General features: G+C 36.7%; 1 protein-coding gene across 3 annotated transcripts; it reads left to right on the top strand.

The window, feature by feature from the left end:
- Positions 1-12: 12 nt before the first annotated feature.
- Positions 13-26,085, top strand: LOC116511937 (Y+L amino acid transporter 2-like). Of its 3 annotated transcripts, none has more exons than XM_032222198.1 (11): positions 13-161; positions 7,138-7,313; positions 12,014-12,535; positions 14,324-14,449; positions 15,815-15,959; positions 16,175-16,298; positions 20,047-20,150; positions 22,570-22,666; positions 23,286-23,435; positions 23,965-24,148; positions 25,053-26,085. In XM_032222198.1, the coding sequence occupies exons 3-11, from the start codon at positions 12,031-12,033 to the stop codon at positions 25,142-25,144; spliced, it is 1,527 nt and encodes a 508-aa protein (XP_032078089.1). In that variant the 5' UTR covers positions 13-161; positions 7,138-7,313; positions 12,014-12,030; the 3' UTR covers positions 25,145-26,085. The 3 variants fall into 3 exon arrangements, with proteins under 3 accessions (XP_032078089.1, XP_032078088.1, XP_032078090.1); XM_032222199.1 differs by lacking the exon at positions 13-161 and adding an exon at positions 5,961-6,093; XM_032222197.1 differs by lacking the exon at positions 7,138-7,313.
- Positions 26,086-27,791: the final 1,706 nt, after the last annotated feature.

Below are 27,791 nucleotides of genomic sequence, written 5' to 3' on the forward strand. Positions count from 1 at the left end.
CTTAAACTGCAGCTCACAAGACACTCCACAGGGACTGTTTTTCTACTCAGCTTCTTTGGCTGTTGTGTACTTTGCTTCATTCCGGCCTCTGGATGCCAACAAGCACGCTCTAAATAAAGGGACTATATCACTGTGAGGAACATCTAGTCAGTGGATGTGCGGTAAGTCTTTTCCTTACACGATGGGGTTGTTTTGAATTAATTTTAAGGCATCTTCAAATAGCGTCTAAAGGGTGATCTCCACACACACCTGGGGACATTGGGATGAAGCTAGGAAGAATTAATTCCATGACAAATGAAGAAAGGTGATCAATATTTGGATACCAGCAAGACTAATATTAATCAGCTATGGGTACCAGATACAAAAGGTGACCCACTCCCTAATCTTGCACATTATTCCTCCTTATGTAAAATTGCTGACTGCATTTTTCACCAAAAAAGGGCAGGAATAGGTAATCTGGTACACTTAAAGTATTCTGGATTGCAACTCACACAGTTCCTTCTCACTGGATACAGTACTGGAGGGCATTTTAGTCCCAAAAACACCAGGCTGCTTCCTCTCCAATAAGACATGTTCATTGGGAAGATGAAACAGCGACTGCTCCATCATAACTACAACAGCTAGAATCTTTCTGGCCTTCAAATCCTGGTTGAAGCAATTTAATGTGTTCCTAATTTTCCCTTCTCCCTTGTTTTGACTCAGCACTGTTGAGATATATGAACTGGGTGGTAGAAATGAAGCAAGAGTTAACAAGTAGGGGAAGGGAAATAACCAGTAAGTACAATCAAACCCCTTCCCGTTATGAGGTGGGAATTATGGAACAGGATGAAGGAAACCTGGGTAGATAATCTTGATGTGAAATGCTTCAGTGGCATTGGGAATGAGAATATAGGTCCACATGCTAGGCATTCTGATGAGCCACTTCAGTGCTTTGTCAGCTACTCTCTTGCTGTGCAAATAAATAGTCCTGAAAAATGGTTGCCAAGGGACTAATGAAAGGAATATGCCCACAATGACCCAAATTTGCCAATGGTGCTGGGCAGATTCAGGCACTGTCCATACAATCAACCACATTATTGACAAAACATTCCATGTCATATCCACAGCCTAAAGAAGGAATCAACTAAAGTTAAATTTAAGTTGCTTCCACTGTTAACTGGTGTTGAAATAGAATCATTATAGGAACCTAGTGGAGCATTTTTGCACTATAGTTAGGAGCATGGGAGGAAAACCCTAATAATTCTACAAAAATGCTGTTTCAGACTCTGGCTTTATAAATGGATCACAGCCATAACATCCCAGGAATCTCACTAACCAACAAATCCTCTCTGCCTTTTATACATCCAGTACTAATAGATCTAAATACCTTTATTATCCAAACTAGTAACATCATCATGCTAGATAGAACTCTTTATATCTGCTTCTCTAAAATTCTTTCATTTCCATAAGTATTGAAGGAAAACCATTACCTGCACAATTCTAAAATTAGAACATCTGGGTACTTTTTTCCAAGGCTTCAGTTCTGTTTTATCAAAAGCTAGTATGTAATATATATTTCTTCACTACTGGGTTTTACTGTTGATTGTCAATCCTAAAAAGTAAAGCTATTTACACTTCAGTACCTTAATTGTCAATTCTAAGGTGGTTGTTTACCTGTTGGTATTAAAAAGAATTAACATTCCACATATTTTATGTTTGTTTTGAATAAACCACACATTTGTGTCCAGTTCTGGTAAACATATTTAAGAAAGATTCAAAGAAAGACAATGAAGATCATGAATCTAGTAACCGGAAACTAAGTTTTACAAGGAGCACATGTGGAAATTAGATGTTTAGTCTTGAGAAAGAGGCAGGATATGATATCATTTTGAAATATCTAAACAAAGAAGATTAATAGTCGGTCTTTATACAGAGTCAAGACAGAGTTAATAGACTGTTATGGGGGAAAAATTCCTAAAAATACGTATAGTTGAACAGAGTAGTAAAATCAAATACTGGGTACATAACAATTTCATAATAGGTATAATATGTAGAGATCACAAACCAGATGTCTATCACAGCCTCAAGCTGTAAAGCTGCCAACAACTGTTGAACCCACCTTAGGATGAACTTTTATTTTTCTCTTTGGATTCAGAAAGTTAGACATTCAGGTAGATTCTTTGAAGTGTATGAAGATTTCTTTAGACAGGTACATTTCCCTGAAATTAGCACAGAAACGAAGAAGGCAAACAGAACCTTTACTCATTGCTAATTCCACTTCTATTTTAAAGGGGTTTTATCTATGTAAATACAGAGATACAGCTGACCAAAAATAGCCATTCTTCAAGTTAATAATGCTGTAAATTACATCTTTGTGGATTCCCACTGAAATCAATACAGATATTCCAACTGACTGGGATGTACTCACTTTGCTTGTGCGTTATACCAAGAATACAGCAGCAATCTTCCTATTACGCATCTTGTCTATTTTATTTATTCAATTTCTAAAGCTTCCTACCTAAAATTCAATGACTCAGGGTGGCTGATATTTAAAACAACAATATCAAAAAAACCAAAACCTGAAGCAATCGTACAAAACAGGGGTCTCTAACCCCGGTCTGTGGACTGGCATCAGCACACAGCATGCCAGAAAGCAGGCCGCGCAAAAAAGCGAAGCCCCAGTCCACAGATGCAAGCAGCACATGGCACCATGTCCCCTCCGGTCCATGGAAAAACTTCTCTCTGTGAAACCAGTTCCTGGTGCCCAAAAAGTTGGGGGCCACTGATTTAAAACATTAAAACCGTTAAAACAATACAGCTCAGTCAGCAGGAGTGCAATTCTTGAATGGGTTCCACAACACTCACTGATCCCTAGGCCAAATAACAAAACCATTCCAGAAAGCCAACAAGGTCAGTGCCAGCCTGACCTCAGGAGGAATTATATTCCATAGGACAAGTGCAGCAGCAGGAAAGCCCCACACTCCTGATCCTATCAGATGATACTTTCTAATGGATGGAACCCACAATAAAGACCTGGTGGGATAGGTGGATGTCACTGGTGGATATCACTGAGGACAGGCAGTCACTCAAATAACCCAGCCCTTGGGGTACTGTTTGAGTATTCCCTTGCATATTTTTCAAATAGTTCAGTTCACAATATATCAAGCTACATCCCAAAATATTAAACATTATATGGTCCAGACTCCAATTTGAGTCAACTCCTGTGATAATTGGTTTATTAGTCCAAGATTTCTGGCTCATGCTACAGTCCATCACCAGGAAATGTCTCTCTCTCCAGAACATGCACATTGGGCTATTCTGTGTTACATTTACTGTATATCGTTACTGGTTGTATGTAGCTTTTAGTTGTTGATTAGGATGTTAATAACTAACTATTAAGTCATTAATTGTTTTTTCCTTGTGCCGCTGCACCCTTGGCTCCTAAATACCTGATAGGCTGGTTGTAAATCAGTGTTCCTACTGATTGACAAGGGGTCCATTTCAGAGGTGGGTTGCTCCCGGTTTTACTACTGGTTTGCATCGCTGCGTGCACATGCACAGTTAAGGTAAATTGTTCTTCACGCATGCACAGAACAATTTATAGTGAACTGCGCACATACTTGCACTACAAAACAAATGCTGGCAATGGCAGCAGGGACCGGGGTACAGGTTTCGGGGCGTGGCCAGCCTGGGTCACTGCCAGTTCTGTGACTCAGGCCAAAAAACCACTACCGGTTTGGCTGAACTGGGAGCAACCCATCTCTGGCCCATTTCCCAGGCTTCAATCATTTATCTGGCTATTTTGTCCCCATACGGCCAACAATCATAGTAGCTGAAAAACTGAATACAAGCAGTCAGCTGAGAGGATCTGAACTCACTGGTAGCTTCACATTGCAATAACAAGGTAAAAAGTAAAAGGTAAAGGAGTCCCTGTGGATTTACTCTGCTAGTTATTGTTAACTATAGGAAGCAATACTTATCTCCATTTCAGGCCATGAGCAAGCGCTGTCCAGAGACATTTCCATGGTCATGTGGCCAGCATGATGACATGGACCACTGTTACCTTCCCACTGAAGTGGTACTTATTTATCTACTCGCATTTGTATGCTTTTGAACTGCTAGGTTGGCAAGAACTGGGGCAAGGACAGTAGCTCTCTTCATCAAATGTGTTCCAGTCACAAACCTTGGTGACCTGGTGACTAACCCAGATTGGATCTTGAATACATGTCCTTGTTCATTGCATTGTGAGACTACCAATAAATTTGTGTCTCCTCATCTAATTCCTTGCTCATGATCTTGCAATCTGATTGTTAGCTTCTTCCCAGTCCGTCCCACATAGTTGCAGGGGCAATCCATGCAGGATTATATGGTTTTAATTTACATGGCCTAATCATGGTCAGTTTTTTGCTAGATTATCACCATGCTGTCTTTTAGACAAGGATTAAAGATCTGGCATTTTTCCATATATTGAGCTAAGCCTCATTGTGAGTTGGATGATTATTATGTTTGTTGTTTACCTGTTTGATTATATTTTCTTTGTTAAGGTTTTGATGTGTTTGATATTTTATATTTTGAAATCTGTCTGCCATCCAAAGTCATTCTGAGTGTACAGTCAACAATGTAATAAATAAATGACAGGTCAAACTACAAACTATGTAACTAGCAACAAGTCTAGCTGTTGTGTGAAGCCAGGGAATGCATAAGATTTTCGTCCTAATTAATCTCTTAAACACCCACATTTCAATCTGTTTCAATTATTACTACTTGCCTGAGTTTTATCCCTATTTTCTGTGTGTTTCTGCTTCTGTGCTCATGCATTCTCCTGTAACTGTGTCCAACACCTGCTATTAAGCATTAAGCAATGAGTCTGGGAGTCATTTTAGGCTATTTTGTCCTGTCTGGGTAATCACTACGCTCAGGAAGTTTTTAGTAAATTTAAATCCTATAGACACGGTGTAAACACCTGTGTCTCAGAAAAGCACATAGACATTGCCTGGAAGTGGTCTGGTTTCATTTGTTTTGCCTAATGATGAGTTAGTCATGGAACTAACCCCAAATGATTTTTTGGAATCAGAATGTTATACATCCATTGCAATATCTTCCACTGTGATCCCTGACTTATTATGTCATGAGATTGGTTTACTATTGATTTTTTCTTCTGGCTTGGCTGATTTTGACTCTGAATTAGTGACTCATGGTTGAATTCCTTTCTGCTCATATTTCCATCTAGCCTTCGTTCTACTCCTTTCTTGTAAACAAGTTGGTTTATGTTTACACCCTCCTTAACATTTATTTTCAAATCTGAATAAATTACCCCAAATTGGATAAGCCAATCACAATAGGGATATTAAATAAGGGCGTTCTGATAGTGATTAAAAAGAACTTTCTGATAAGTAGTTTAGGGGTATGAAGGAAAAAGCTTTAGGAAGCACTGTTGTATAAAATATTTAAAATCACCCATTTTATACTGGCAAGAACAACTAAAAATCCTACGAATGTGGAGCCGATCCCTGATTACAAAAACTCATTAAAATGAGTTCACATCCTGTTGAATTCTTTATGTTTAGCAAGTACAGTACATTTGTGAGATATTCTGAACATAACAGGAGTCTGGTAGCCCCCTTTCAGCATTTTTTCACGAGCCTTATGACTTATAATGAAATTTAGTAGTCTGAAAAGGGGCTACCAGACTCGTTTTGTTCTGTTCTACATTCCTAGGATTCTTTTTTGGCTACCATAGATGGACACAGTTCTCCTGTGATATCTACAGCACACTAAAGCTTGGCTGTAACATCAACAGTTACGGCTCATTAGTACACTTGAGCTGTTTAGTGGAAGAGAGTTTATTTTATCGGTGGTTGTTGCAGCGACTCATTGTGGATTTCCTGCTCAAATAGCAGCACAGAGAAGGGGGAAGAGAAAGAGGGAAGAGGCTATTCATATTCATATCAGTTTCCACTCTGCATTGGGCAGCTGTTTGCTCTGTTGCTTATTTAGAGTGAGATCACCATTCCATTTCTGAAGTTACAGCAGCTTTCCCTCTAAAGTAAGGAAGATATCGTTCATGGGTGAGCCTCTGTATTACTCCTTTTTACCCTTACTGACTAATTTCAGGTAGGAATGACTTTTCCTTTTGATATTTTCATTCGTTAGAAAGGGGCCATTGAGAGGGTAAAGCAAGGGGAGAGGATCTTGTTGTTCAAATTATATTAAAAAAAAAGTTTATTGGGAAATATAATTTCTTAACTAGCCCTTTCCAGATATTTGGGACTACAGCTTTCATCATACCCCATCAGCATGTGTTTTAGTCTTATGGATCTGGTAAGTGCCAAGTTAGAGAAAGTGAAACAGAGGAACTTTTGAAATATTGTCTATAGGCAGAAGCATGGTGTGTGACACAGGGAAACATTAGGACGCTGCATATGAAATTGCATCATCCATTCAAACACTTCTCTTAGAGTTTATTTTTCATCAAACTCAACATATTGTATATTGTATACTGAGGTCTGCTTCAGCTGATTTTTCATATTTCACATTTGATCTCATACATGGTTTAGTATAGCTATTTTTTCTACCCATTAATTATTCACCAATTATGGTAGTAAAGGCATTTCCATTATATGATACATTATTTAAGAGTGTTTTATTTCATTTGTATACATGGGCATCTCACCTATGTGAAATGTCAAAAGTAACAAACCCCTAACTGATGATTTACCTCTATTTATTTCTGAAGATATTGCTTTAAGTAGGCAAGAGGTGGTAAACTCAAATGAACTTTGCATAGGTTTCATTGCCAATTCATAATAAACACAATGAGCAAGCTAACAAATATTTATAGATACACCGCTGTGAATTCGAACAAGTGCTTTCTTTTAGATGAGAAATCTTAGGGCAAGTTTTCCTAAGGTTAAGATTTGTTTTGAAAGTAGTGTTTTGATGAAAACCATAACAGCCAGGCGGTTTAGAATTGTAAATCTTTTTAACTGTCCCATGAGCTCATCCAGTACTGTAAAAGTAGATAAACAAATGTTCCTCTGATGTAATTCTCACAGTTCGTTACCACTGGACGTACTGTTCAAGGCTTAGAGGAGTTGAACTCCAAAATAGATAGAGATCTACTTCTAGTCTACATATTTTCTTTCTGTACACCAACAGTAAGCAATATCAACTTCACCAACCAGGAACTTGGAGCAGAGAAGAGAAAGGAGTCTCTGGCCAGGGGAATGAAAGAAGAAAAAGAACCAAAGAGATAAGAGAAGACAGAATTTAAACTGAGTTCTCACTCAAACGTCAACTGAAATAGTAACGATAGTGAAAAGTGGAAGATCAAGGTAGAGTCACAGACATGTGATACCCTAAATATGAACAAAATTATTGTATAGTTTTTTGTGGACTGCAGTCCTTTCACAAGAAAGGATACTTTCTTTATTCAACAAAAATCTATATAGATGCTGTTATGAAGAATAAGATTATTAACATTGTGTAATTTCATCCACAACATAAATCTATTTCTTTTGGTCTTACTTTTTTCAATTTTTCTTCTACCACAATAATTTTTTAAATAATTTCTTTTGCAATTTAGAATCATGCTGTATAGTTACTGAGGTAATAATTACAGAATGAAAAGTAATACTAAAGGGAGGTTTAACTATGATACAGTTACACCAAATGATATTGCAAGTTCACATTATAAACATTTTGTGAATGAAAAAAAATGCTATTGGTTTAAGCTTTTAAGGTTCATTTAGAAAAGACACAATTTTGGACAGATCATTCTGCCCCAGTTTATTCTCATCATTTCATCAAGCTACCCATCAAATTAACACAGTACATCATCACCATCACTAAATAATTTGATTTTCTTACTTTTCTCCTATGTGACCTTCCCCCCCCCCCACTCTTCCCAAGGCTGAAGAATATAATCTAATGGGCTCAAGAACTATACATCTGATTTTTATTGTGCTGCTTAATTTTTGGAGATGTTTGTCATGAAAAAATGAACAAAGTAATATGCCTACAAAAGATTGATTCATACATTTCAATAGGCTTTTTGGTTGTTTTTGTAATAATAAGGTAATATTTCTGATAAACAATAACCTGACTTGAAAGAAAGTATCCCACCACATTTTTTACACTAGATTTTAAAGAATTATCTGAATTTTCTTTGAATCCAAATGTATGAAGAATGACACGCAAACAAGAGAAAAGAAAACAAGATTGAAAATAGTTTTGTGCAGACTTTCCCCCTAATATATACTTTCCCTAAGCAGAGAGCAAATCCTATATTCACTCACATTGATGATGTTACCTAGTTGGTTAATGAAATGTCTGCAAACTTCAGTTCAACTCTGAGATATATATATATATATATATATATATATATATATATATATATATATATATATATATATATATATATACATACATACATACATACATACATACATATATATATATATATATATATATACTCTTCTGTTGATTTACCCTAATTGCATTTTTTTTAAAAAAATGGTGGATGCATTGCAAAGTTTGGAATCAGGAGAAAGGGGGGGATAATTAGAATGTTATTAGTTTAAAATGTGATATGGTTATGTTCAAATATGAATTGAACAAATTTATCCCCCATCCCTGCCAACAGTCAAGCTGGATTGACATCTCTATACATAGCTTTAGTTTCATTCTTCCAGGATCTTTAATATCTTGGTTTCTTCGTTTTAGAGGCAATCTGAGAAGGTCTATGTTGATTCTTAGCTATTTTTTTGTCATTAAGGCATTCAAGAATAGAATTATTGCTGCCAATCAAACTTAGAGTTAATTTCTGTATTGTGGAGCTTGTTTGTTGTAATACACTAATATCAAAATAAATAAAGAGATTACAGTTTCGTACCATGGGTTACTTGTGGCAGGCTAGAAATTTTGGCTATTAATTTGAGATAACATAGCTGGGCTCACAATTTAAGTCACACTAGTCACACTTATTTTAATCATGATTTCTCAACAAGCTCCCTTGACTTTATTCACAAAAGATGCTAAACCAAATCACATTGTGGGTTGTTATAAGAATCCAATTATAATCTCTTGGGTCAAAGGAAAGCTGGAATGCATAAAGTACAACATGCATGAATTAGAAAATGTTTATGGGCCAGCAATATTCATGCTCAATATGGAAAAAAAAGCTGGGCCAGCTGAGCTTATTCAGTGTTTTCATGGCTGAAAGAAGATACTTTATGTTGTGCAATAGAAAGAGAAGTGGAAGAAGTCGAGATTAACTCCAAGGCCATGCTTATTAGTTCAGTTATTTCATTTATTTATCCCATTTAGAAACCACCCATCTCCCTCACAGAACAACTCTAAATGGTGTACAAATAGATATAAAAATTATATATAAGTATTATAATAAAAGTTAAAATTTCCCCCGCACATGTGTGCTAGTCATTTCTGGCTCTAGGGAGGGACTAGGTCTAGGTCTAGGGATGTGGTGGCTCAGTTGCTAAGATGCTGAGCTTGTCAATCAGAAAGGTCAGCAATTTGGCGGTTCGAATCCCTAGCGTAACGAAGTGAGCTCCCATTACTTGTCCCAGCTTCTGCCAACCCAGCAATTCAAACGCATGTAAAAATGCAACTAGAAAAATAGGAACTACCTTTGGTATCAGGTTCTGTGCACCTTGGGCGCTTAGTCATGCTGGCCACATGACCACAGAGATGTCTTTGTACAGTGTTGGCTCTTCAGCTTTGAAATGGAGATGAGCACCGCCTCCTAGAGTTGGGAACGACTAGCACATATGTGCGAAGGGCACCTTTACTTTTGCCTATTATAATAAAAATAGTTAATAATAAGAATAAAATACTATTAGATGGCTGCCTCAAGTGGCTGAAACTGGGAAGTTGGAAGACAGATTTGAGGAGATAATTTTTGATGCTCTAGAATCTGATCAGGTTTCCTCAGATGTTATAACAAAAAGAAACTCAATTTTTTCTCCTTAGTGTTTTACTACAAGTACAGGGTACGGTTTTTTTTCCCAGATTAACCAAGTGTTGATCCATTGGATGCATAGAAATTGATTGACTGACCTATTACTCAAGCTTGGCATTGGGCGCTAAGAAAAAGTGACTTCCAATTGCACTGAGATTCTATATTTTGTTTGAGAGCTTAAAGTGCATTCTATGTCTCATATCTCCTAATTCCCAATCGTGTGGATTGCCTGAAAGCTGGTCAAAATTTTCCAGGGACTGTCCCTGATCCACTTTAGCAACACTGAAACAAATCAATTATCCCACTAGTAGTATTCTCATGTAGTAATGCAAGGAATACTATATTAGCCTTCAAAAAATATTGAGTCAAATCTTGGATCTTTCCTTCTATGGTTTCAACATACAATGCATACAGTGCTCTCAAAAGAAACTTTTCCAAATTAAGTTTCCATGTACATTATACAAAGTACAGATAGTTCTCAACTTTCAACAGTTCATTTAATGCCTGTTCAAAATTGAACTGAAAACAAGTGACTTATGAGCATTTTTCACACTTATGACCGTTGCAGCATCCCGATTGTCACAGGATTTGTATTTGGATGCTTGACAACTGGTTCATATTTATGACAATTGCAATGTCTTGGGTCATGTGATCACCTTTTGCAACCTTCTGACAAGCAAAGTCAATGGGGAATCCAGATTCACTTAACAACATATGTTATTAAAATAATAACTGCAGTGATTCACTTAACAAATCTGGCAAGAAAAATTGTAAAATGGAACAAAACTCACTCAACAAATTTTTCACTTAGCAACATAAATTCTGGGCTCAACTGTGGTCGTAAATCAAGGACTACTTATAATAGCTAAACTTTATGTGGCGCCTATCACTGCTTAAGCTTCTAGTAATAATTAATCCCAGTAATACTATGTACTATGTATTTACTAGTATTTTAAATTTCCAACCAAAGCCATTAAATGTTTGTTTTTACCTAGGAAAGGTCTGGAATCAGTGTTTCAAAGTCTGCTTTTCATGACATATAAATCATAATTTTTTTATGAAGAACTTTCTGGAAAGACAAGTAGTTCTAATCAGGAATTTTAGACTTAATGTTTTCTTTCTTCTCTATCCCTGCCCTGTCTCTATCCAAGCAAAGTGCTCTTACTTTATAAAACAAGTGAATTGCAGGTGTACCTGCAATGAGGGGCAGTTATGTGTAGGAAAAACCTAGAGTACCAGAGGTTTTAGCCTTAGACTTGGGTGAAAACGTGATGGGGTTCTGTGAAACTTTCAAACTTTCAAACTTTAATGGTATTTGTATGCCGCCCACTCCCTAGGGACTCTGGGCGGCTCACAGCAAATAAAAACAGCAAATAAAAACATTTAAAACATTTAAAATTACAAAATTAAAATCAACACAGCATCCATTTCATCAAATGGGGCTGGAATACTCAACAGCCCCAGGCCTGCCGGAACAGCCAGGTCTTAGTTGCTTTACGGAAGGCCGGGAGGGTGGTGAGGGTCCGGATCTCAGCAGGAAGCTCGTTCCACAAGGCCGGTGCAGCTACAGAGAAGGCCCTCGCTCGGGGAGCCGCCAACCGGCATTGTCCGGTCAACGGCACCCAGAGGAGGCCCAACCTGTGTGATCTTATTGGTCGTTGGGAGGTAAATGGCAGGAGGCGGTCTCCCAGGTAGCCAGGTCCGATACCATGTAGGACTTTAAAAGTAACGACTAGCATCTTGAAGCCAGTGCAGCTCGCGGAGGATAGGTGTAACATGGGTGTACCTCGGTAAAAGTAAAGCCTATGGAAATGAACAAAGAATTCACTTGAATGCAGCCATTTTTTAATTACAAGAGTTTTGAATAGGGTTGATGGTGGTGATTATTACGGTATTACTAAACTAACATATTCAATGCCTTGAACATATTTTAAAGCTCCTGGCCTACAGACATCACAAATAAACCTCCACGGAATTAAAGTGTTATAGTATAACTATTCCTTGTTTCCGCATTTTTCCCCCCCAGACAAAACATTCTCTCGTTCTTGTTTCCAGGTAATGATTAACTGAAGATGACGGGTCCTTGGAAAACATGTTGCAATAAAAAACATAAACCCAAGAATGAATTACAGGAGTTGGACTCAATGGCAGAGAACAAGAAGGAAAAAATGCAAATGAAACAAGAAATCAGCTTGCTTAATGGCATTTCTCTAATTGTAGGGAACATGATTGGATCAGGAATATTTGTATCACCCAAGGGTGTGCTGATGTACAGTGGCTCGTATGGACTTGCACTTCTGCTCTGGGCCATTGGTGGGGTCTTCTCTTTGTTTGGAGCATTATGTTATGCTGAACTGGGGACATCCATACTTAAATCAGGAGCAAGTTATGCCTATATTCTAGAAGCTTTTGGAGGATTTATTGCATTTATCAGACTATGGTCTTCCTTGTTGATCATTGAACCTACCACTCAGGCAGTCATAGCGATTACTTTTGCTAATTATATTGTGCAGCCAATATTTCCATTTTGTGAACCACCCTATGGAGCAGTTAGGTTGATTGCAGCAGCCTGCATCTGTAAGTAAAATTTTACTTGGTCATTGCAATAATTTGTTATATGGTATCCTGTTTCCCTGAAAATAAGATCTCCCTGGATAATAAGCCAAATCTGGCTTTTAAGCGCATGTGCTAAAATAAGCCCTCCCCAAAAATATTGCAACACAGCAGCAGCCAGGAGGTGATCATGCTTGCCGCCTTCTGCACCTCAAAAATAATAAGACATCCCTGAAAATAAAGCCAAGTGCTTGTTTCGCAGGTCAAAAGAAAATAAGACCCTGTCTTATTTTCGGGGAAACACAGTACAGTTTTAGAATGTAATACATTTTATTCATTTACTGCAACAACAGTGAGCCAAATAAATACCAGACACTGCCATTTTATCAGAAGAACTTTCTAAATTCTTATTAGCTCAGTAGTCTTGCTTTGAAGATTTCAAAGGCATTGGGTAATATAGTAAGTCGCCAATTACATTATTATTTAGAGTGGGTAAGATCCAAAATACATAGGCCAACTATTTACCACCATGTGGGAGAGTTAAATTTGCTGCCCTGGAATATGAACCAATATTTCATGTTAGTAGTATCATAATGGAGTAACTGTATCTAAAAATAATTTGAGTCTACCTCCTTTGTCCTTTAACCCAACATTATAATCTTGCACATGTGATCTAGCACATGCTGGCTGAAGAATTCTGGGAGTTGAAGTCCACAATTCATAAAGTTGTCAAGGTTGGAGACCCCTGATTTAGATGATGGCGGTCTGGTGGCTTGCAGCTATTTTGAGTAGCAAATTCACAATTCATTATTATTGGCCTTGCATCTAAAAATGGTCATATATATATATATGCACCACATAACCGAAACTGAACTTCTTTTCACTTTCTCAATATCCCTGTAATGTCATTTACATTTATGCTCTTTAAAAATGGGAACTTGAAACAAAACAGAGAGGTTTGCCAAGCCCATATAAGTTAAATATCTGAGGAAATAATTCAAAAAATTGTGCAATCATTCCAGGGTTTACTGAAAATTGTAGAGCTGTGTGATTTGTTTCTCTGAAAGTATGTGCAGTATTGTAACAAATCCTCACAATTTGTCTTAATCAGCCCGATGGCAAAATAAGACCATGTTTAGGATGGCATTTCTTCATAGTTTACTCATGTGATCTGATTGACAGATTCTTTCCATCTTAAAACTGGAGAATCTGGATAAACTTGCTCAGAAATTATACCATTATCCATCAAATATACCGTAAATCATATTCTCTTTAAAGAATAGCTTATGTTGTTTATTTTGGTTTCTGCCTCCCACTGAAGGGATATGAAGAAAAGAGAGAAGACTCATTTTTATCTATATGCTGCTTGCAAATTTGTTTTTGGTCAGCATTGGGTGCTCACCTTTACAGCTGGTCCTTGTTTAGCAACTGCTTCTTTAAGTGACTGTTCACAGCGATGATGGTGATGAAAAAGTAACTTTATGACCAATCCCTGCACTTACAATTTTCAAAGGTCTATAAAGCAAAACAAAAAACAAAAAACTGAAATATGATCATAGACACAATGGTAATTTTATTTAGCAACACCTTCACTTAACAACTGAGTTACTGATCCCAAATATGGTCACTAAACAAGGACTACCTGTAGTTTTTTAATACATTCACCTACACTTTCGAAAAACAAAACAGCCAGGCTATTCAAAGAGATATTTCAAATAGCTTTTGTATTCTAATTAATTTCTAACAAATTTGTCAGAATTTTGTATTCTAACAAAGTTTATTTATTACGTTTGTTTCCTATTTTTTTGTAAGGTTCCCTGACTTTTATTAATTGTGTCAATGTGAAATGGGGAACCCGAGTACAGGATCTTTTCACATATGCAAAAGTGATGGCTCTTATCATGGTCATAGCTGTGGGCCTTTATAAAGTTAGTCAAGGTAAGAATGAACTTACTGTTATAAATATGGCAAAGTAAACAGCAGATAGAGGCAAACATTGATTTTAAATCAGATTTTACTTTTTGGCTCTATGGTGTGTGTGTGTGTGTGTGTGTGTGTGTGTGTATTTGACATGATCTATTCCTCTGAGGCAGGGAAAAAACATTGTGATCCAACTGCAGCAAGTTGTAGGGTCATGAACGTCTGGGCACTTTGTTTCCATATAACTCTTGTTTTCCAATATATACCATTTTCTGAATAACTTCCTATTAAACATGCAGATCTGTGGTGGCAGCTGAATAAATTATATTATATAATTATTCCGATGGCTGTAGACCAGGAAACACTAAAATAATTTCATTTTTAAGGCTGGATAAAACAACCTTTATCAGCATGCCATTCTTCTACAAATCCACTTTTTGTAATGTGTCAAAACCTTAGTCATCATTATTTCCAAATACACCTTTAACCATATACTGCCAGCAGATAATTACTAGAGCAGATAATTACGGTGCAATCCAGATACAAGTTTTTATTTTATATTTTATAACAGGGGGCTGCTCTGAGTTCATTTTCTTTTTAAATCTAATGGGAGCAAACTAAAGAAAATTCTCGGAAGGTCATGTCATCTAGTGGTGGGTTGCTCCGGTTTGGCCTGTTAAGCTGAATCAGTAGTAGCGGTGGCGGGACACCCCGCCCACCTGCCCAGACGCTTCTGCGCATGCAAGAGCACATTAGGTTTAGGTTTTTTAGGTTTTATTGGGATTTATATGCCGCCCTTTTCCCTGAGGGGACTCAGGGCGGCTTACAACCACAGGGGAGGGGAAGTGCAAGGTCAAAACAAACACTTTGTGAACAAAAGAAAAATAATAAAACACAACTTTCATTCAGCAATCAAACACTCGGGCGGGTAATTGGAAGCCTATCCCCAGGCCTGCTGGGAGAGCCAGATCTTGAGGGCTGCGCGGAAGGTCTGGATCGTGGTGAGGGTGCGGATCTCCATGGGGAGCTCGTTCCATAGGGACATGCACGAGTGCATCCAAACTGGTAGTAAAAATATTTGCAACTCAACACTGATTTCATCATATAGAACTAGCTTCCAAGTAGTGTATCTTTGCTCACATAACTAAATAATGATCTTTTGTGATTTTTCTCCTCTGATGCCAGAAAGCTGGTATGAACAGACTTGCTTCCCAGAAGGGTAAAAAGAATATACAATCAATATAACCAACTACAAATTAAGTTATGGAAAGGGAAAATGTTACCAGTGAATATTTCAGTTCTGCTCCATTTTTACCCGAATACATGTGAAGTACCTATATGCCTAAATGTAAACAAAACCTGAAACTTCTGGTGTTTCCACAGGAAAAACTGACAACCTCAAGGAACCATTTGAAGGTTCCACAACAAATGCAGGATTTGTTGCACTTGCTCTTTATTCTGCCCTCTTTTCCTACTCTGGATGGGATACATTGAATTTTGTCACTGAAGAAATGAAAAACCCAGAAAGGTACATATTTGTTCTGGATAAATATAGCTCCTTCTCCTCTTTTTCCACCTGACATGTTTTACATGTTCATATATGTAAGGTCAGTAATATAGCAAGATACTTTCCTATACAAACTGCTGTATTAGTATTTGCTTTATACCTTTGGATTCATCTTTAATTCAGGTGCATTTAACGTATTCTGCTGTTTGCTTGTTTGTTTTTCTTTTTTTCTTCAGAAACCTTCCACTTTCCATTGCAATATCAATGCCTGTAGTGACTATTATTTACTTGCTGACCAATGTGGCCTACTATGTCGTGTTGGACATGACTGCTCTCTTAGCAAGTGATGCCGTGGCTGTGGTATGTTCCGCATTATAGATTGTTGGGTGTATCTGATGGGCAGCCTTCCCCAATCTCAGAAAACCTACATGTATTGAATTGCAACAATGGTGGGTTCCAGATCTCGGTACGGTTGGAACGGGCCCTGAATCTCGCGCACACACAAGCAGCGTGCACATGCATCTTACCGCTTCCACAAGCCTCCTCAATACTCCAGCTGCTCAGCGGAGCGTCACGCAGGTGCTGTATGCACCATGCTCCTGCACAGAAGTGCTGAAGACTTAAAAGACTAGTAAGGAGCTCGGGCAGGTGGGTGGGACCTCCGGAGTACCGTACCATACCGGTATCCGGTGCTCCTGGCAGGGTCTGGCATGCCCGTACCGGAGCATACCTCCTACAACCCACCACTGAATTGCAACTTGTAGAGTTTCAGTGCATCTGGAGAACGGCAGGTTGAAGTCTGACCTGAGTAATAAACACATTATTCTTACCACTTGCCTTTCATGCAGTCCAAACACAGGATGTCTTTCATCAAAATAATAAAAATAGTGCTGTGATATTGTACCACAATGCCATCCCTTTGGGACCTGTGCCTGATGTCACGAGGTACATACAAAAGGGCAGGATGAAATGGCACAGCATTGTTTTCATCAGATGTTACAGGTGCTTCTGATCCAAACTTCTCATGTGTTCAAATTCCCTTGTAGAATTTCCCACTGCAATGTGAAATCTATGTTGGATAGGGACAGCATGTGACAAAATTAACTCTTTGCTGATTTTAAATCTTAGTAAACTTTTAGATTTTTAGCATCAGAAATATACATCAGGCTTAGTATCAGCTCATTTCCTTAAATGTTTTGTCACAAGAAGTAATATTTGCAGTAGAAAACCTCGAACTCTGGGAAAGCCAGATAATTTAGTAATTTTTCAGTATCACCCGAACAAGATGACTGAATATATATGTATATGTATATGTATATGTATATGTATATGTATATGTATATGTATATGTATATGTATATGTATATGTATATGTATACACAAATGTAACAAAGGCAACAGTAAAAATATTGGGTTTCTGTCTGGATGGTCTCTTGTGACGAGCCGATAGATAGAGAATGGAAGCAGTAAGCTTCCTCCCATATTTGGGCATACCAGGGGTTGTGACACTAATTGTATATGTATATGTGTATGTGTATGTGTATGTGTATGTGTGTGTGTGTGTGTATATGTGTGTGTATATATATATATTAGATTCCCAGTAAGGGTATGGCTAGCTGATGAGAGCTAAATAGCTTGAAATAGATCTATACTAGTCTCCCTTTATTTATTTATCAGCACAAATACAACTATATATATATATTAATATTTATCAGCACAAATACAACAAAACATATATATATATATATGTCCTTGGAGACAGGAGAGGTATTGCAATTTTTTAAGGCTGCAAAATGCAAGCAAAAATCACCCAGTACACAAACCATTATTTTCATGTAAACTCAACATCCCCCCCTCCCCCATGGTCTAAAATATTACAAGCAAAATGCAATCATTTTGCTAATGAATTTTAGGTTTTGTTGGATGGTCAGAGCTGCATGCAATTCATTGGTTGCCTGCTTTTTAAAGATTTATGAGTTGGAAATTTATGGATATAGCAATGCCTCCTTATTTTCAAGTGATAGAATTTATTATGAGTATAATTCTGAACTAAAATTGTAAATTATATATATGGAAATGAGACATATTTGCATATATTTTGCAATCTTTGAAGCTTGAGAGTTTAAAACAAAATAAGACATTTTTATCAGTGATTAAGGGACAAAAATAGAGATAGATAAATTAGAACATGTAGAAGAGCAATAGTTAAGAACTAAGGATCTGGGAATGAGATAGGAAGCTGTTAGAAATTATCATTAAGCAACGTTATCACTGCATTTTGAATTAACCTCTTGATTCTGAATTACCAAGGGTGAGTCTTACTTTTAAAGTGAGTTATTATTCTGAAGGAACAACCCATGTTTTGGAAGCTATCAAATGATCTTCTTTGGGAATACTTTGACCCTTGGGTTACTTTACTTAGAGCAGTAAGTTCCATGGACCTTAAACAGAGGACATAAATAGATGGAGACACAGGACTCCTTTCCCATGAATTGTTGTTTCTCATCCAACACTCGAATCCAATGTTGATTCAAAAACATCTCTTTCGAATTACAGCATGGTCAACCTGACCTGCAAACAGTGGAATATTGGTAGAAAGCAGAATAAAAATATCAACTCTATATCAAGAATCATCAGCAGTATGTTGCCAATAGGTTCCCACTGGGTTCCATAAGATTGGTTCATTTTTATGTATATTATTACAGAGATATTAAATAATAAATTATATTATTTACAAAATAATTAAAATTTACAGCTGACTTGTTGCAAAACAATATTTCAATAGTATCATTGTCATCCTAAGAATGATTCTGGCTTCCACATAAGACCCATATGTATACTTATAAAATGATTGGTGTGCTGTATAGAAGTTTGTCCAGGGCAACCATAACAGCAATAGAATGATAGGAATCTTCCTCAAGGGTTGGAAGAATTGATAGGCAAACTCTCTGTTTTGTCAATGGATGTTTTATTATTGGTCACAATCACACTTGAAGACAACTTTCTATTTAATAGGTATGACTAGTTTGTAAGAATACCTAATTATTATTCAGGGAAAGCTTTTATTTAACGTGGTAGAACCAAATAATGTTTTCTACAATATACATAATGCACATAAGTACTCAGTATTGTTGATTTTCTCCTTCCTTTGTTTTCACTCACACTAAGTTGATTATTGAGGGGTCCTTGGTGCTCTCTGAGCTTGGTTGTTTTCTTGCAGATGTTTCAATACCCAAACTAAGTAAAATTATCAGTGTACTGATTACATTATGTAGTTTAGGTAATGAAACATCTACAAGAAAACAATCAAGCTCTGAGATCAGCAAGGACCCTTCATTTCAACCATGAGCTACAAATATTTTCCTTTATAAGTTGATTAGTGTTCCCTGTGCCATATACAGTAAACACGTATCTTATGGAACTGTTAGAAATGCATCTTTAACTTGGTCACCTCTAGACACAGTTTGGACTACAATTCCCAGGCAATATAATGAGAAGACCTTATTTGCAATGTAGTTTGGAATTCTTGACCATGTAGTTTCAACACTTCAGGAGAGCACCAGGTTAGGAAAGTTTGCTATGAAACAAATAAGGGTAAAGATCATCCAGTCACGGATGACTCTAGGGCAAGGTGCTCATCTCTGTTTCTTGGCTGAGGTAGCCAGTGTTATCCAAAGACATCTTCCATGGTCAAGTGGCCAGTATGGCTATATGTCAAAGGTGCATAGAATGCTATTACTTTCCCACCGAAGTGTTACCTATTAATCTACTCGCATTTGCATGCTTTCAGACTGCTAGTAGGCAGGAGCAAATAAGATAGATGATTCTTTCTCTACCTAGAGGAAGTTTGGGACTTTACAAAATTCTCATATGATTATAAAAAAAATCTTATCAAATCACGATAATTCTTTTCTGGCCTTATTGTCTTTAATCACTACAAATCTAGTTATCCATGTCAGATACCAAAATTCAAAAGCTATGTCAAGCTGTTGATATTGTCAGAATTCACTGAGTATAATTTTATGCTAGAAATTAAATTTTCATGCAGTCAATTTCCCTGACACAGGAAAAATAGATGAATCTTTTCTTCTTTGTTTTTCTATTGCAGACATTTGGTAATGAAGCTCTTAGCCACGCTAAATGGATCATCCCTATTGCAGTGGCAATGTCTTGTTATGGAGGATTAAACTCATCAATTATTGCAGCTTCAAGGTATGAGACACTAGGAAATGGGTACTGGGCTGATAAGTCAGTAGCCAATTCTTAATAAACATTTATGTTGTGCAATGTAATGCTGAGCATAAAGAGCTTTTTAAAATTCTCCCTCAGACTTTTTAGGAAAAGAAACTGGGTGGCTCTTTTCTTGAATTTTCCCAGGAGAAAGAGTTTTCCAGCAACCTATGAAGCGTAGAAGGCATCACTAGTCAAAAAGCCCAAGAGGAGGCGAGTTCATATCCTCTCTTGGAATTTAATTGATTCCAATTGAAGGGGAAGGGATGCTATTTTATTAAATTGTACGTGGAATGTGTGTGTGTGTGTGTGTGTGTGTGTGTGTGTGTGTGTGTGTGTATGTGTATGGCATAGCATACTCCTACCGTGTTTTCCCCAAAATAAGACAGGGTCTTATTTTCATTTGACCCCCCCGAAAATAAGCACTTGGCCTTATTTTCAGGGAGGTCTTATTATTTTTGAGGTGCAGGAGGTAGCGAGCATGATCACCTCATGGCTGCTGCTGTTTTGCAAAATTTTTGGGGAGGGCTTATTTTGGGGGGAGAGCTGATTTTAGCGCATGCACTCAAAAGCCCGATTTGGCTTATTATCTGGGGACGTTTTATTTTTGGGGAAACAGGGTATTAAGTTAAATTTATTTTGTTATCCCTTTTTTTCTCTTAAGAGACTACTCTTCCTCATTCCTTTTCCTCAAACCATCAGACACCAATATGGTAGCAAGATTCAATCTCGTTTTAGGAAAGGCCTGTTACAAGGATCAGGTGTCATCTCTTTAATAATTCCATCATCCCCAACCAGCATGCCCCACTTTATATGCAACAGCCATGCTGGCTGAGACTTGTGGAAGTTGAAGACCAATATATTTGTTGGGAGATATTGGGTTAAGGAGTCTTAATTTCAGGATACCACAGAAATTTATTGTCAGCCCAGAAATTTATGGTGATGTGTGTCTTTAATGTGCTTTCTGCTCATTTATTAATTCCTGAAAATGGCTCAAGAAGCAACTGTGTATTTTCTTTGAACAAGACAACTGAAAGCTGTTTCTTTTATTAATATATCTGTGAAGCTAAAACTGTTTTTTCTTTATTCTGGTTCCCTCTAGTGTCCAATTTTTAAAGTCTCTTTGAAATCCTGTCTTTAAAAGGATAATAACAAGGATACTTCTAATTAATTCCAAAATCTTATTTCAAATCCACCAGACCCTTAGTAGATTTGTAACTTTCCAAAATCAAGGTTCTAATCATCCTTTTGCTATTTATTCCAAAAGGGAAAAATAGTTTTTAAATTTGCATTGAAAATTTATTTTGCTAAGAATTGAATGAAATTTGCCTGGTGCTATAAAACTTGTCATCCAACTGTTCTTAATATATGAAAAGCAATTAACAAGCAATTTCTGAAAATGACTAAAAAAGGGAGTATCCAAACCCAGTGCTCTTTTGAAGGCATCAACCGTGGTTTGAGCAAGTCCTTTGTATCCTGACCAGATAGTGCTGTCTTGCAAATTCTTCACATGCAGCAATTGTCCGGAGCACTTGTGGGAAATCTCAAGTCCTATCCTCTTTCAGAGAGGAATTACAAAGATCCAGTCTCCTTGCTGGTTCTTCATTCCAGCATAACGGTCAGCTCCACTTTTAACAGAGCTGTGCCACTTCTTTCTTGGAAGTCCCAAACTGTTTTCTGAAGAGTAGAGGAGCTGTTCAGAAACTTGTATTATGCACCAATTTTATATTACATGATTAAGAGAAATGTTTCCTGAAGGATTTCAATCTTCTACATAATGTATAACTATCTTGACTATAAGAATGGGGTCTTGAGACATTTATCCTGAGATTCAATAAGTGGTTACAAAAGAGAGATTTTTTTTTAGCAATGGCACTGCAGGTCAGCTTCCCAAAGAAGTTCCAATTTACTAGTTTTGATAGCAGAAATTTCATATTTTATTTACATAAAGAATATCTTATTCTCCACTGTGTCTTTGTCTAATTCAGGGAATATGCCTTATTGGTAATGTATACATAATGTTAACAAACATTTCTACATGATTAATTTCATAATGGAATTACAAAGGGCAGTTCCCTATGGATGCTGTGGAGACTGCATTGCTTAGCACTTTACCACAAGGAGCACAGCAGGGGATAAAATGTTGGACTTAATCCATGACAATCCAGGTTCAAAACTCTGTAGTCAATTTAAAAATTTAGATAACTTTGCATCCATCATTTTTACTCAGTCTAGTTCATTTTGCAAACAAATGTAAAGATGTTTTACTCTGAAGAACAAAATTAAAATTATAAATTATTATAAATGGGGAGGATGAGGAAATTGTTGTGCTATGATTTAAATCAATATTATTGTGAATGTATAAAATGACGCATTAATACTTTTTTTCTACTTCTGATAGACTTTTTTATGTTGGCGCTAGAGAAGGACATCTCCCTGATAGCCTGAGCTTAATTCATATAAAATGTTTCACCCCTGTTCCTGCTCTTGTTTTTAATGTAAGTAATGATAAAACACAAGAAAAGAAACCTTTGCTTATTTTGAAAACTAGATTGATATATTTATTTCTTGTGAACTGAGGCAAACAATTGATTTTCCCAAACTGAACAAATAGGCCTTGTTCAAGCAGTCACAATAGTACCCAGTTCATGTATGTTTTGAAAACTGATTGGATTTAGTGGTATGTCTTTGAAGTTACAAGACTTCTAGTCAAATTACTCTGATGCTATTTTGTAAAAAATAATCAGCAACAACAGAAATAAAGAAACTTTCCAAAATGTAACTCTATAGCAGTTGGCTGGGAATTGGGACCACATATTTTCCTTCCTTGGCACGTTTAAGGTCAACTAGCACAAAAATAAGCCTCCAATTCCTGCACTTTATTTTGTTAAAGTTGTTAGTAATGGAGAGACTAAATTGAGGGACTGTAACACATCAGTTGACACAAATCAGTGCTTAAGTGTCATGTAGAGCAGGCTGGGAAATTCTGGAAGTTGAAGTCTACACATCTTAAAGTTGTGAATTTGGTTGTTGAAAGTTGAAAACACTGATTTAAAGCATACATTTATTTTTCCCTCTATCTTTACACTTCATTCTTTCTCTTTTATCTCCTGATAGGGTTTGATGACTTTGGTTTATCTCCTTGTGGAAGATGTCTTTCTCCTGATAAATTACTACTGTTTCAGCTATTGGTTCTTTGTCGGATTATCCATTGCAGGATTAATATATTTAAGGCATATTCAGCCAGATAGACCAAGGCCCATTAAAGTAAGAACATAAGAGAATTAAAACTTAAAATTGTAACCATTAGTATATAGTTCTAGTTTTTATATTAAGCCTCTGTGGAGAATTCCATTTATGAAACCACTGACTTTTTGCTTATAAGTGGGGGGGGGGAGAAGGTTGCAAAAATGCATACATTCACTGGGTGGCAACAAAGAACTAACATTTTCTGAGTGTTTTAAGTGTCAGGTAGTCGTGCCTAGATTTTTGTAGTTCTGATGTGGCAACCCGATTAGGAGCCCTTTAATTTGAGACGCAAACAAAATATTTCTGATATCTACTTTCTATCTGTTAGATTGGCTTCTGGATTAAAGTGAAAATCAGTGTCCTTGATACTGTTGTTTCCGAGAATTTCAAACCGTGCACTAAGAAATATTATTTGTCACGGGTATAATTTTATTCTAGGATATGAAACACAATCATAGAAAAGTTTATTTGAAATTGTGAGAGTTGTGGTAATGAGAACATTTTAAAGAAGCACTTACTTTAACTTGGAATTATCTTTTTTTTTCAGCTCAGTCTCTTCTTTCCCATTGTATATTGCATATGCACAGTTTTCCTTGTTATAGTGCCTCTTTATAGTGATACAATCAATTCTGTTATTGGAATTGGCATTGCACTCTCTGGGATTCCCGCTTACTTTTTGGGAGTTTATTTACCAGTAGAAAAGAGACCTTGGTATCTTCATTGGCTTTCTGGTAAGAAACTATGCAGTTTATTTGCAATTTTGCAAATTTATATCATCCATATGCTATATTAAAGATTAAAAGGGATGGATGGAGTAATATTAACATGGATCAAATGACAAGCGATTAACTTTATTTAATAAATAAACTTGTATCTATTTTAACTCTTATCCATCTAATGATAGTGGTATCTCTTTTAGAGAGCAAAATTGTTCTGAATGGTAACTTTAACCATACAGTTGGAAGTCCGCATGCTTTGATTGACTATCACAATAGTTTTATATCTATGGAGGTTCTCAATCATCCAGATCATGGTTCTCCCAAAAGTGCTTTTCAAAAGGCAACTGAACTTCTTAGTTTTTTCCTTGAAAACATTTCGCTTCTCATCCAAGAATTTTCTTCAGTTTGGGACACAACAGCTTTACATTTTGACACCTCCAGCCAGATACCCCTGCATGAGGGAGTCAACCATCCAAGATCCTAGAACCACATAGATCCTTCCACACAAAACTTTGCACATAGTTCCTCAGAATAGTTCCATTAATTTATAACTTCTAATAAGAGGGAAGAAAAAAAAATGAAAGCTGGGAATAATTTTTTCAACTGTATTTCGTTAATTTAACTAGCTAAAATTTAATGTGAATAAAATTAAATTTTGGTCTTCATCTTTTGTCTTCACCTTGCTGTTTTTAAAAAAAAATTAAAAATAATGCAGTCCTCCTCATTCTATTTCTCCTTTAACATCCCAAAATTGTGGTATCCCTATCTCATATCAAATGTCAATTTGTTGATCACCAATTTGTTATAAAAATCAGGGTTACCATGCTAATGAAGACTTTTACATCATAAGAAATTCTGGAAATGCTGACGTAATTATCAGTTTTATAATATGGTGATTTTATTTTTTATCTTGCAGCTACCACTACACAGTATGTTCAGAAGTTATTCTGTTGCTGTCTGACGGACATAGACCTTGAAACAGAGAAACCGGATAGCAAAGCAAAGTAGATTATTTTGGACAATCCCTACACTTTGCACATCCAAACAGCTCCTTTCTGCTGTAGAACAAACCAAGAAATGTATGACTGTACTGTGCAACATTTTGCTGTATCCCTCCCCCCCTCCCGACTATTTTACTTTATCCACCTTTTCTTTGTTATCAATTTAAGGGATTTCTTCATATTCCCATATAATATATATAACATGGATTGTTATTTTTAAAAATAAGCAGTCCATTGTATCAAAGCAAATGCTAGGGATTTAGAATTTCCCAGAAAAATGACATAGATGCCAACCTAATAGGAAGGAAAAGTTAAAATAATGCCAGGAAGACAAAACTAAAGATATCAAATTTCAGGTTCATCCTTGAAAATTCTAAAGCATTTTCTTTTACGGATGGAAGGTGTCCAATTTATTTGGTGGATGAATATAATTAGTCTGTATCAGTGGAGTTCATCTTGTGTCACTGAGTCAAATCCATGAAGGGTATCAATGGAGACACTGTATGTCTTTGTACTGATGCCTAATGTTTAGGCTCAATATTGAAACATCAAATGTTACTGTCATTGTTATACCACAGTGTGTCTTTTCTCCTGGGAGATTAATGTATTATGGAAAAATACTGTATAATTAGTAAAGAACCTTGCTGTTAGCAGCATCTTTAGAAGAGGAATGAGAGCTGTTGACGTACCAGGAATTCTATTAGTGATTCTGTAAATAACAGTTATGACACCAGTACCAGGCTGTCAGTGAGAACTACGTATGCTAAACTATCATATTTTCTTCTAAATCTTCAATTGTCTGTAATATTGTAAAATACTGTTTGCATTGATCAACATTTTTATTTTCATTCAGTCCAAATGTTTTATATATTTTTTAAAAATGCATGCTGTATTGATAGATGACCGTCAAACTTACTTCAGTTTTGAATAAACCTGAGTTTTAAATAACTGCTTTGTGTGCCAGTGTATACATAACTGAAGGATCATAATTCTCATAACTTATGAATGTATAAAGCTTTTTCTGGAACAGAACTAAAATGAATTTAATCCCAAAGATCCCCTATAAAATTCTGCATCTGAAATTTATACAGGAATGTTTGTTCAACATATGCTATTTATAAAATATTGCATTCTGCTGGACTTAAAATATGCTTTATTCTTTTCTTCTCCAGACCACTAAAATAGAGAAATTATATCTTTTTAGATAAACTAACAAAAATGGTGCTGTGATATTTTTACACCCAATTGTAATGCAAAATATTTTTCTGGAGAATGAAAGAATCTGTGAAGAAAAATATTCAATCCACCAAGATATTTCTTCCTATTAATCTCACAACTTGATCGAGTTTTTAAAAACATTTTAAAGGATATTACTGAGAGTTATTGGACAGAGATAAAACAAAATAGTTGTGCAACCAAACTTAAAAACATTCATTTTCACTTTTGAAAATACATTTCTGACATTCTTCTTTTCCTGATCTACTCTTTTTTCTCCTATAGATCAGTACTTCTTTTTTAAATAGGTAAGATGTGCAGCCAATCTTATTGCAAAGCAGTTCAATGAACTTAAGCCAAACTATATATCAGTATTGCACTTAATTATGGTGTATCTTTTAGTTCATCCTGTCTATTTTTGGTCCTTGAAGATGTTCTTTGCTCACTCAGCTGCACAGGAGTGCAGCCTTATTTGGATTGAAAGAGAAAGTAAAAAAGGAAGAGTGAGATTTACTCAGGATTGGTTCTAAATCCTCAAACATATAATATTATATGTCAGTGATGGGCAACCTTTTTGGCGTGGTGTGTCAAAAATCGGCAAAAAATCGAGCATAACTCGCGTTGTGTGTCACTTCGACAAAAACATAATTTTGCGCAATTTATAGTTTAAACTACAAAAATGGCACCCCAATAGTTGCTGCTAATGGCGCTCACAGTTCCTGTTGGCACTCCGCTGTTCCCTGCTGTGGTGCGGTCGTAACCGACAGTCCCAGGAGTAGACTCTCTGTGCCGGCCTGACTGGAGAGAGGCGCGCACTGTTCCCGCGCTCCTCTCCTGCGGGTCCTCCCTCGCCGCGCTGATGACGTGTGTGCGCACGGCACGCATGCCTTACCAGCAGCCCCTGCGCTCAGAAAGGGGCGGCGGCGATACAATAAGTGAGTGTGGGTGGGGGAGATCACATGTCCCGCCCCCCCCCGTTCCTCCAGCACAGATTCTTTCATCCTCGGCGGCCGTGCAGGAGCCGAGGATGAATCGCATGAAATCCTGTGCGTGTCACCCCAAATGGCTACGCGTGTCAGCACTGACACGCGTGTCATAGGTTTGCCATCACTGTTATATGTTGTATCTAGATAAATAAATGTGTTCTTTATCAAACATCAATTATACAATGGGAGCTCTCTTAGCATTAGTAATATTGCTGAAAAGTTCATTTGTTGCAAGATTCATATTAAGGTTATGGGAACACTGAGTAATTTTTGAGAAATGGGTGTAATGTTTTCTTTGTAATAAAGGAAAAGTAGCCTTCTGGGAAGAAATGATAGACCAAATTTGGCAGATAAAACCATATACAGAATGGTCCTATGATAAAAAAAAATTGCCACACATTATATGATGGAACAGAAAAGTTATTTTATTTGTAATAAAGGGATTTCAGAAAA

The sequence above is a fragment of the Thamnophis elegans genome, chromosome 8, assembly GCF_009769535.1.
Source record: "Thamnophis elegans isolate rThaEle1 chromosome 8, rThaEle1.pri, whole genome shotgun sequence".
NCBI classification, from domain to species: Eukaryota; Metazoa; Chordata; class Lepidosauria; order Squamata; family Colubridae; genus Thamnophis; species Thamnophis elegans.

What these genes read in the sequence shown, in the direction of transcription:
- LOC116511937 (XM_032222198.1), top strand. Translation starts at nt 12,031, where the DNA reads ATGACGGGTCCTTGGAAAACATGTTGCAATAAAAAACATAAACCCAAG. An exon ending in CAAGTGATGCCGTGGCTGTG is followed by an intron (nt 16,299 to 20,046) that starts GTATGTTCCGCA and finishes TTTCTATTGCAG; the next exon opens with ACATTTGGTAATGAAGCTCT. An exon ending in GTATCTTCATTGGCTTTCTG is followed by an intron (nt 24,149 to 25,052) that starts GTAAGAAACTAT and finishes TTTATCTTGCAG; the next exon opens with CTACCACTACACAGTATGTT.